The sequence below is a fragment of the Protopterus annectens genome, chromosome 7.part0 (assembly GCF_019279795.1).
Source record: "Protopterus annectens isolate FY-2018-M chromosome 7.part0, PAN1.0, whole genome shotgun sequence".
Taxonomy (NCBI): domain Eukaryota; kingdom Metazoa; phylum Chordata; order Ceratodontiformes; family Protopteridae; genus Protopterus; species Protopterus annectens.
In genome coordinates, this window is record NC_056739.1 from 1,333,472,381 (window position 1) to 1,333,484,810 (window position 12,430).

The window sequence follows — 12,430 nt, forward strand, 5'->3', positions numbered from 1 at the left end:
AACACAAATTGATCTTCCCTACTCTCATAATGTAAACTGACAATGGACTAGGCCTGAAGTCATACGATTTGAAGCAGCTCTGGTGTAAGCCACTGGAATCACTAATTAGTGAGTAGTTTTTTCTTGGATAAGCAAAGAACATACCTTGAACACCAGAATGTGAGAATGGAGGATTTCAGCTAAACTGCAGCCTTTATAATTAACACTCTGGTCTGCTCTGCAGTATAAACCCATGCCCAAACTAATCACAGATTTACACCAAAGCAGCACAGTAACATAGTGGTCACTAATGGGGCATTGCCTGAATACCCAAAGTGCATATCTGATTCAACCACTAAATGTTTAGCTGTTAACTCTGGTACCCCATATGCAGTGGCAAATGTCTGACTATGACAATGCACTTCAATTAGTCTCATACCTCAAAAGCATTTCAGTTAATCCTCTTAGCCTTACAAAGCAAATAACTCTTTGCAGGTACAAATGCACACTGTTTAAAATATTACTTGTGTGTTTTTTTTTTTTTGCTTTTAATACACAAACAGAGCTGCATGACTCTCTCAATAATATCCTCAAACACAAACGTAAAATTAACAAAAGCAAAGCAAAGTGCTCATCTGGTAAATTATCCCAGTACCATATAGGGTAATAGGAGCTTAAACAACAGCTGACTACACCCAACAAAAGACTTGCATGCTACTAAAACTGTAATTTTCATATGACGACTACATATTACATATTCGAAAAAAGCACACAGTAAATGCAGAGAGTTCTTTCATAACACAGCGCTTTACATAAAAAGGGTGGAGTCAGCTTGCTTTCCTATATAAAATATGTCTACCAGGTCTCACAACTAATGACTGAGTATGTTAGGCAACAATAAATGCAGCACATTCTACAGTCACATGACTTATAGAGGCGATAGTTTGCACTTTATAGGAAGCGTCAATGAAAAGCACTGTTCTAAACACACTGAGACTATATTTTAACTGCAGCAAGCATGATCTTGGAAAAAGTGAATTTATGAAATCACAGTAGCCATGAAACACTTACCGACTTTGGACTCCTCTTCGGGACTGGTTGTCCTGTAATAGAGCAAGACAAAAACATTTATTAGCATAAAGCTCTACTTCTTGAAAGGAAAACAAATCCCAGTGTGTATATTTCCTTGATGTAGCTGTGTGCAGAACTGTGCCAGATCTATCCCCAGCATCTGAGTTATCAGTCTGTTCATATCGAATCAAAGCAGAGAAAGATCTATCTGCATTAACTATGCTGCGTTGTGCTGCTGCAGCAGCCTGGAGGCTCGGGGAAGAAATTCACAGACCTAAGCGGCCTGGGAAATTGAAAACTTGGACAGAATCTCAAGCATTCCCCTGGATTAAGAAGGACTTAGCTTGCAATTAAAGCAAACCAGCATCACTTTTTCATTGAGCCTCTTTCTCAATTTTCTCCAGCCAATCATCTACAGACAAGCACAAATACGCATCCTTTACTGGAAGATTCGCCTCTGAAGGGATTTCTAAAACTAGACTCAAATTTCAAATTTTCTTAAATAAATAATGAGGCAGATGTAGACACATTCATTAAGGATACGTTCATAGTACTAAAATTGTTTTGTTTCCTGCATACTGACGCTAGACTCACAAAACAGGGAGCCACAAAGAAACTGTAGATTTATCTAGAAACCTTGTTAAACAGAATACTTCATTGAACAAGGTTTAATGATGCTAAGTATTGCTCGTTTTCTATTGACTCTTTACAGCCATACTACACACACACACACACACACACACACACACACACTATGTAGCCAATTAGCCACCATGATGTTTCTTAGAGAAAGGAAATTAGAGTGCTGGAAGAAAACCCAATGCAGACATGGGTAGAGAATGTAAACTCTAAAATGACAGCCCGCAGAGATCAGGCTAGAATACTAGCTGTAGTTAGGATGCGGTGATCTTACCACTAAGCAGTCATGAATCCTCATCCTTTACTGAAGTAATACAAACTGGTAATACTGTTAGTCATTTGATTCTTTTTGTAGAAAAATGTAGGACAAAAACACACAAAAGCTGTATCTGCACATAAAACAACTGAAGTTATCATAAAATAAAACTAGCCTATTAGAAAATGAACCATAAGAAGTGTATCAACCTCTGATTACTTATTGTTAGATTGAAACTTGTGACAATTTTTATTTTTGCATCACACATTAAGATACACAGCACTAACTGCTGATGTAAACAATAAGTAACTAATATATGCATTAAACAAAACAAAAAAAAATCACACAGGACATTTAAAAGGCATTATAAAATGATTAGCATTCATAAAGGTAGGGCACTCTGTTACTCAAGCATTATTGGTTGCCCTTTTAAAGTAAAAGCACTTCCACCTAATTTATCCAATTTCCACATCAACTCCAAATTACTGCTGTAAAGTGGGACTTATGAAATACTGTTTCTTCACACATTAAAAATCTATACAGCTACATAGTTAGCTGAGGCAGTCATAAATAACCCGCTATTTTTTTCTAGAACCAGAGTACATTATAATGTAAACATGGCAAAGTAGGGTAAATTGATGTACTTGTCAGTGGAGGACAGTCTTGGGGAGGCAAACCTGTGAATGCACAACTAAGTTCACAGATATGAAGTACTTCAATGCAGATTTGATAATCTCCAGAAGCTCATAAGCTTTCTTGAACTTAATGTATGAGTAACTCATGATGTATCTAATTACACAGCAAGTGGTCTCCAAGAAAAAAACTATCCCCATTAGAATGTTGGATTGGAAAAAAGAAGTAAAACATGCCACACTATTACAGAACCATTTTGTATTCCATAAAACTTGAACTTGAAAATCGTAAACACAAAAGTCAAAAACTTAAAACTCATGTGCAAGCCTGAACAGATATACTGAGGACTTAAACTCCATTGCAAGCCATAACTCTGTCCTATTTATTTTATCACAAAAGTTTTTGCAAATGAGTACTCCTTTTTCCTGCAACACTGAGAGAACTTATAGAGAGAGCATGCACGCACATGCACATGTGTGTGTATGGAGGGTACAGAAAACAGAGTCCCTCACACAGGGATTATCTACAGTGATTCACATTCAAATATTTTCCATTTCAAACTTTTCGATTCTACATTTTTTTTTAAGTACAACTTTTTATAAAATCCATGCCCTAAGCCATTTCAACCTGGGGAAGTACTTTTCCCCATCGGTTTTATTACCTCAGCCACTACTCCCTTTGTAAATATTCACTTCTGTTCCTCCTTTCCCCCATATGCATTCCCAGTTGTATTTCTACTAACAATAATCTATCAAACCACCACACCCTTATGTTTCTTTCTCCATATCTTGAAATTCAGAAAGAAGCTCAAAATATCTTTACATCCACACACTACTGCAGTCGAATACCATAAGAAAGGTCTGTAAGTCTTGTCCCATTAAATCTCATCAAAGACGGTTAACACTCCCCTTCCTTAACCACTTCTTTCTTATGCTCTAGGCCAGTTCTATATAGACTCCTTTGGCCCTTCAAAACTGTCTTGGTTTGAAGCCTCAGTAACACTTTCCACCTCAAAAGAAGCACACCTGTTTTCCAAATCTACATCATAGTTCTGTTTATTTTTCTTGGCATCCTGTTAAATACCATAAAATCCATTCTCCAGGTTTTCAGAATTCTTACCCCCCTCTGGCATTGCCCCACTTGATCGATATCATTAGATATCCACACTATCCCAAGGCTTCAATCATGAAACTGAGTGCTATGCTCCACATTTACCGCAGCTTTAATCACAGCGAATATTACAATACTAATCCATCCACAGGCTTCACTGTCGTTTTATACATCCAACTCTGTATAAATAAAAACAGCAATCAGCCTATCCTTACTAACATATCACCCACTATTCAACCCAAAAGACACACACTGCATTCCAAAGTGCAAGTCCAGACTCTTAGATTATTATGCATACTATATTCATAAAAACATCACAAAAATTATAATTCTTGAATAATGCTGTTATATTCAAATGATCACTCCTTATAGGTCCATAGGTGTTTACTAGGCTAATGACCACAAGGGCTTTTTTAAGCCTAGCCATGCATCCCAAATCTCTGACAAGTTCTGATACCCTTGAGTATGCATGGGCCTGGGAGATGAACCATTTGCAGGTTACCTGTGTCCATTAGAGACATAGGTGCCAACCCAGGGATGAATTTCTGGTTTCCCATCCAATTGTCCAAGTTGCATTTTAATTGGGTTAGGGAGGAACTTTGCTTCACATGGATGGGGAGCCTGTTCCATAGTTGTTTATCCCAGAGACTACCCCGTATCTCTCTCTCCAGCAGGTCCTATTTATATCACAGGCAAGGTTTAAGTCTTTAGAATGGGTAATTCTAGTGCCGTTTGTCTTGTGGATATGCAGGAGGTCCATCAGAGTGGGGGTCTGACAATGTCCTGTATGCCAGGCATAGATCTCCCCTCAAAAGCCTGTAGGAGACAGAAAACAGGGATAGGGCCTTGAGCGAGTCTGCACAGGACATTTTACTTATGCCCTGTATTCTTTTAGTGAGGAATCTCTGTGGACATTCCAATTGTTGGATATGCCTGGTTAGGTACATTCCAAAGGGAGCATTGTATTCAATGACAGGTCTGATGAATGCCGAATACAGAGGAACAATAATTTAGATGCTATACCTTTGTTTATAAGTTTCACAACATAGAATGATTTCCTCACCACTGTAGACACATGATGGTCAAAGGCTAGATTACTACCTGTGTATGTCCCTAAGTCCCTGACTACTGGGTCATCTCTAAGGGGTGTGTTGTCAATATGACAGTTACCAGGGATGAATGACTTCCCAAAGGATATTATTATGCATTTCTTGGCATTTAATTTTACTCCATGCCTCTGACACCAGTTGTTTGTCTGTGTCAGCTACTCCTGGAGAACATTTGTGTCAGTGTGAGATTCAAGTTCCTAATTTGCAATCATCTGCAAATTTAGTCAGCCAGAGAACACAGACATTGGCCGTGACGTCTGAGAAGTAAATGCCAAAAATGAGCAGTCCAAGGACTGATCCCTGAGGGATTCCACTTGTGACTGGCTTCTTTATAGAGATGGACTCCCCTGAGGGATTCCACTTGTGACTGGCTTCTTTGTAGAGATGGACTCCCCAACTCTAACTTCCTGGGTCCTGTCTGTGAGTCAGTTGGCTATCTATTGGGTGACATACGGGTTTGTACCAAACCTCTTGAGTTTGCCAACAATGCCCGAGTGGAGTATTGTGTATTCAACTCAGCAAGTTCCTACCTGGTGCCCTGCAGAGTCTACAAGCAGCTGAGAACTAGAGAGAGACTTTTGGAGTGGTTTAAGTACCTTTTTCTGCTTTTTATACCTCGCTAGTGTGTTGTCTGCCTAAACGCCACTTTTTCAGAGTTTATTGTGATTTATAAGCTTGTACTTATCTGCGTTTGTACTTACATGACTGCCTGCACTTTTTAAAGTCGTTTTTTGTTAAAAAGTTTGTTTAACTGTTGTAGGCTACACACTAACGTGCGTTAGCCTTTCTGTGCATTTAAAGAAAGTAGTTTTATCTGTATCACTGTATTTTCTGCTGTTTTCCGACTTCTAAAAAGAAAAAAAAACAAAAAAATATATTTGCTTTTCCCACCTTCCTATACTAGTGTAGTCCAGTTTTCAGGTTAGTGCTGAATTCAGGGCTGTGTTTCAGGTTTCTGAGTTGCCCATACCTTACTTGGATAGCAGGAAGTTTCACTGTTCACCTGTGAGAGAGGGGAGCTTTGAGCTGCCTATCTATCCCAGGAGGAGGAGTGGTCCCAGCACAGAAGTTTGTAGTCTATTGGCCATTTTGGGCTAATTCCTATCTCTTTCATTTCCCTGCCATATAAACCACGTTTGCACAGTTTTGCGCAGCGTGGGTTAGCTAGGGTTAAACTATTCCCGGCTCCACAAAGTCTACACTTCAATTTTTCCCTTGGAACTCTTTAAACTCTCAATCTAAGCACTCAACCAAACGCCCAGCACTAGCTAAAGCTAACAGTAAGCACAAATCCAGCACTAGATTGTCCAGCAGGGCAAGGCTCTTTATTCATCCCAACCAGCCAAAGGTACATAACAACCCACCCTATTATTCAGGCATGACCAAAGGGCAATCTCCAGTGTATTCTCCTGTCCAGCTAGTGAATCTGGGTATCATGGGTCAATGTCACAACGGCCTCATGTACACAGAAAACCCTCTCCTCCTACCACTCAACTCTAACACATGTGAGACATGTAACTATGCAGCCAAACTGGAAGCCAAGCTCTCTCTACCCATGACTGAAACAGTGAGTCAAGAGGAGAAGGTCAACAACTGCATCACACCTCCAGCCTCACACAGACCAACTATACAAGCACAGGCAAAAGATTCACATAAACACACAAAATCATAATCGGAGGCTCTAATAACTTACCGAAGAAACAGAGACCTCCAAGGCAGACTCCCAAACAACCCGCACCAGTACATCACATCACCAACCAAACAACACATAAACCACAAAATCAGCGTGCCGCACACTCTCAGCCCTTAAGGCCAAATAGCATACCTAACACACTAGTAATAGGAGACTCCATAGTCAGGCACACTGATGTCCCACTCACCAGACTGGACAAGGAGAAGGTTACGGTAAGCTGCCTGTAAGGAGCCAGAATCCGCCACATAACACAAGCACTCAGGTCACTCCAGAACAAGCACAAATATGACTCTGTCATCGTACATGTTGGTGTGAATGACCTGAGACATACCTCCCTGGACTACATGAAAAGAGACATGGAAGAGCTCTCTGATCATGTAACCCAGGCGGGTATGACCCTGACCCTGAGTATCATTCTGCCCTCGCCAAGAATGATACCACAGTATAAAGAAAAAATGATCAGCTTCAATAATTGGCTAAACTTCTGGTGTCATTCAAAGGGGATCCAGTATCTGTCAGCCTGGGACGACATGCTCAACAAGCCTTGTTGCTTAGCAAGAGACGGCTTGCACCTGTCACCCTCAGACTTTCAAATACTGGCCAAGGCTCTTGCTGTCCCCATTGTGCCTTTTTTAGGCAAGACCCAAAAGTCAAACAGGCCACCATAACCAGCACAAAAAACAAGAAAATGAGGGTTATGCTACTCAATGCCAGGAGTTTAAATCTCAAAATGCACGCACTCGAAGCACTCCTCAGTATGGAGAATGTCAACATCTGTGCAGTAACAGAAACCTGCTTTAAGGCTCCAGAGAGCACCCCAGCACTACTAGGATACAACCCATACCACACATTTCGGCCACAGAACACGGACTGAGCAACAAAAGGAGGGGGAGTATCCATATTCATCAAGGATACCCACACCTCCAGGTTAATGGCACAACATGATACTACAGAGATCATCCATGTGCAACTAACGTAAGGCAAAACTGAAACACAATTTGTTGCTTGCTACGGATCACCCTCCATGCCCCAGGATCAACACTCGACCTTCCTGGAGACACTGGAAAACATTAAGGTCCTACAAAACACCCTGATATTGGGCGATTTCAATTACCCCTCCATCAACTGGGAAAACTACTCTAGTACTAACTCCCAGGCCCAGCGATTCCTGGAATTTATCAACTCAAATGCCTTGGATCAGCTGGTAAACTCCCCAACCAGAGGTGGAAACATACTAGACCTGGTCATCACCAACATGAGCGACAGGTGCTCCACACCGGAGGTAAACCAGTCACTGGTTAGATCTGAACATAAACTAATCACACTGGATGTCCACACCCCACCATCTCCCCCACACAAGGAAACCTCAGTGAAAAACTTTCCCAAAGCCAACTTCACACAGCTCAAGACTGAGGTGGGTAGCTTCATACCCCCACACCTAGGGATAACTCCACCCAAAATGCAGAAGTCTTTACAAATGCACTCTATCAACACCTACAAGGATGTATGGATCATTCCATCTCTAGTAAAACCAAGACTCACTCCTCCACGAGAAGGAAACCAGTCTGATGGACCCCGGCAATCAACAAACTATACAATAGAAGGAGGAAACTAGTCCAGAAAAAAAGCAAATCCAAGAAGGGAAGACATCCCTGACCAGTATTAGTAAAAAACTTAGGTCCCTTATAAAATCTTCCAAGGCAAATTTCGAAAGAAAGATAGCCAAAGATTCGAAAGATAACCACAAAGCCTTCTATGGCTATGTAAATAATCTAAGTGGTAATTCACAGATATAAACCGAGCTGGTGCAAAACAACACAAAATATACAGAACCTACAGACATCGCCAACATCCTGGCAGATAGATTCAGTGCCAACTTCACCCCCCATCACCCTCAAAAGGACCCATAGTAATACACGAAGAGTCCAGCATCCCTGAAATCACAGAAGCACAAGTAAAATAGCCCTTACAAAAGCCAAAAACACAGCATCAATAGGGCCAGACAGAGTCCCAGGCTGTGTCCTGCACGAACTGCAAGATAAACTAAACCCTCTCCTAAAGAAACTTTTCAACCTCAGCCTATCCATAGGCTACAAGCCCTTGGAATGGCGCACAGCAACGGTTATTCCACTTCACAAAGGGGGAGCAACAACTGACCCTGGTAACTATCGCCCTATAAGCCTGACCAGCCTGGTCTGCAAGGCTATGGAGCGTATCATCATGGAACTCATTAACAAGGACATAGGAGACCTCCAAACACTTGACCCAACTCAGTTCGGCTTTGTTAAGGGAAGATCATGCACACTGAACCTGGATGACTTCTTCAAAACAGTCACCAAAGCCACTGACGAGGGTAAGGTGGTTCATACAGACTACCTAGACCTTGCCAAGGCTTTCGACACCATTCCTTACTCGGGTACCATAGACAAACTCATCTGCCTAAACATAAACCCCTACGTCATGAGATGGGTTGCCAGCTGGCTTACAGAGAGAACCCACTCGGTAAGAATAGCAGGACTGATGTCCGACTCTAAACCAGTCACAAGTGGTGTCCCCCAGGGTTCAGTCTTGAGCCCGCTACTGTTCGGCATATATTTCTCAGAAGTACAGGCAAACACAAAAGGTCTATGGCTGACAAAATTTGCTGATGACTGCAAGCTGGGAACCATAACTGACACTCCAGCTGACATGGACATTCTCCAGAAGAGCCTCACCGAGACTGACACATGGTGTCAAAGTCATGGCCTCAAGTTAAATGCCAAAAAATCATAGTCATCCCGTTTGGGAATAACAAAACACCCATGAACTACCACATTGTTGGCAGCCCCCTTAATTCATAAGAGGTAATAAGAGACCTGGGGACTCGGGCAGATAGTAATCTCTCGTTTGACAATCACATCCCCAAAGAAGTTAGGAAATCATTTATGTAGCCCATCTAATTACTAAAGGGTTCGCATCTAGAAATAAAGAGGTAAAAGTGCCCCTATACTCATCACTCATCAGACCCATCATAGAGTACAATGTCCCTTTTGGGATGTACCTCACAAGACACTACCAGCAGCTGGGGTGACCACAGAAGTACCTCACCAAGAGGATCACAGGCCTCAAACATATGCCATATGCAGCCAGACTGAAAAAACTCTGGCTTTATTCAGTGGCATACCGCTTGCTCAGAGGTGATCTCTGCCTAACCTACAAAGCCATGTTCAACTCGGAACTGATGGACATGCTCCACCTAAAGAAATCCAAGTCACTACGAGCCACACACTCCAGTGAGCTAAACCTCGACAGTACAATAAATAGAGCATGCTGGAGGGACCTATTCCTGTCACAGAGACTCCTCACGCTTTGGAACAAAATCCCTAATTACGTTAGACAGAGCACCTCAATATTACTCTTCAAGAAGAATCTTGACGAGTGGATGAGAAATAGAAAGTACACCCTGAGGATCACGTCTATGGCTCTGCTTGACAGAGGCGCAGCTAACTAATTTATGGGGCAGCGAAAGCCAACACGTACGGGCTAGGCTTATAAATGCCCTCAGGCAGATAGCCTAGTATCTACCTATGAACCTATGCCTTGGCCAGGTCAAGGTACGCAGTGTGAATAATTTTGCCCTCATCCATTGCCTTGGTGACCTTCTCAAAGAAGTCCACCAGGTTGAGTAGGCATGTTCTGAAATCAAACTGGGTTGGGTCCAGTGTCTGGAGGTTTACTATATCTGTACTGATCATCTCCATGATAATTCTTTCCATGGCTTTACATACAAGACTTATGGATCTGTAGTTTCCAGGGTCTATCGATGGCCCACCTTTATGCAGAGGGATGACTGTTGCCTTTTTCCATTCATGAGGCACAAAGCCTGTTTGGAGGCTACAGTTAAATAGTAATTCCAGAGGCCCTAACAGGCCATGTTTCATGCTATTTAGAAGGCATCCTGAGGTAATGCCTGGGCCCACTGATGCAGTGTTCTTGGTCTTAGAGAGAGCATTAAGGACTTGTTCCATAGTGATCGTAGGGAGAGTTACATTTGATGATATTTTCTGAGGGAAGGTTGAGGGGGAGAGAGAGGTAAAGAAGGACCTGAACTTATCAGCCAGGAGGCCTGCTGTATCTTCTGGCTCAGTATAGGTGGTTACAATGAGTTCTGCACACAACTGGGTATTGCCTTTGAGGTTGTGGACATAGCTAAGGAATGCTTTGTGGTTGTCCTTGGTCTGGAAGGCCAAACTTTTCTCAAATTTGGCTTTGGTAAACTATTTGTCCTCTGAGTTTAGGTTTGATGAGAGTGCTTTTATTCTGCTGGGTGCTGGACCTCCTAATTTTTGGCATGATTTTCATCCTGCAGTTATGTAGCCTGTTGATTTTGTGATTCCACCAGTGTGGCTTGTTTTTTGAGTTTGTTCTGTACTTCTTCTTGGTGGTTACAGCTGCCACTGTGCAGCTATTAACATACTTGTGCAGGGTTTCTGTGAACAGTTCTGCACAGGAGGCAGTGTTCTCAGGGTTTATGGGGGCTTGAAATTTTGCCAGGTTCTCACTTAATAGCAGGAGGTTAGCCTCAGACTAGTTCCTGAATATTCCTGGTTTAGCTGGGGGGGGGTCTAGGTTTTATTTTTACTTCAAAGGAAACCATTTGGTTGTCTGACCTTACCAGGGAAGGGATTACAGTAGGGGGTGTGCAGCACTCTCCCATATTAGTTGGGACCGGATCCCGTACTTGGTTACACCCTTAGTTGGTGTAGTGACTATTTGGTCCAGGGAGTTTGTGTTTACAAAATCCAGGAATCTTTGTGCATGTATGTTTGGTGTCATATAGGATTCCCAGTTGATAGTGGGGTAATTAAAGTCACCTATGAATGTGGTATTGGGCTGGATGGTTTGTGTTTCTAGTAGGTTTAAATACATGGGATGGGTTTCCTGGGTCATAGAGAAGGACCCTACAGCTTGCAAGGAAGTGGTATTGAATTTTTCCTATGGTGATTTGAACATAATCCTGGCTGGAGTCTGCACTTTCCTCCTCCTCCATGTTCTGCATAACTGTTTAACTGTTAAATTCTATGTATATCTCACCAGCTGTGTGGCAGGCAGCAGGCATACTTATATCCTCTGCATTTACATTAACTGTGGCAGACAGCAGGCAAGTTTGTATCTTCTGCATTTACATTAAAGCACAAAAACAGAAAAGGATACATGGGGATACACAAGATAGTGTGTGTTACCAAGATATGGTACAATATGACCCAAGACTGGAACAGTGCCTTGCATAAACCTTCACAAAATGCAGTAGGCATATCATGTGGTAAAGCCACCTGCCCACCTCTACCTGACAGCCCAAAATGTATAACAGGATAAGAGAAAACAAAAATGCGTACTAAAAAATACAAACTTACTACTCCATTCAGGGCATTCCTGCCTAAACTCATCTTCCCATGTATAAAGTTCATCAGGTTTTCTGCATCTCAGGTCATCAGAATCATGTCTACACTGTTCCTTTATCCTAGTTAAATCCATGACTGAGGACAACTCCAGACTTCCTCTTTTTAAATGCTGCATGACACTTGCCTTGTAGGTGCGCCTTGAAATGGGTATGAAGGAGATCTTGCTTGCCTGCATGCACCATACAAGTAATTTCCAGTGGTCAATAACAAAAGCATTTACTCTCCTGAATTTCCTCTCAAAATGGTGTCCCCTCCATGAGAAATGAGTTTGGTAGGATGCAAATCATGCCTACAAAGTGATTTCTACAGCACTTTTACCCATGAAATACAGCAACACACAAGACTGCAAAGGTCTCCCAACATGATCTCATGGCCATAAGCTGCCAGGGTGAGCAGAGCCGGTAGGCTTTATGCCACAGATGCAGCACAGCAAAATGCAAGGATTCATAGAAATTCATGATTCCTGACCTAATTTGCATATGTGCACATACCCTAAACA

General features: G+C 42.1%; 1 protein-coding gene across 13 annotated transcripts in view; it reads right to left on the bottom strand.

Moving 5' to 3' along the window:
* The window catches only part of MAGI1 (membrane associated guanylate kinase, WW and PDZ domain containing 1), a 687,439-nt gene that overhangs the window by 113,668 nt on the left and 561,341 nt on the right, over nt 1-12,430 (bottom strand). For all 13 annotated transcript variants that reach the window (XM_044077950.1, XM_044077948.1, XM_044077957.1 and 10 more), the window contains one exon: nt 1,051-1,082. In XM_044077950.1, the coding sequence (XP_043933885.1) occupies nt 1,051-1,082 (32 nt within the window). The remainder of the gene's footprint in view (nt 1-1,050; nt 1,083-12,430) is intronic.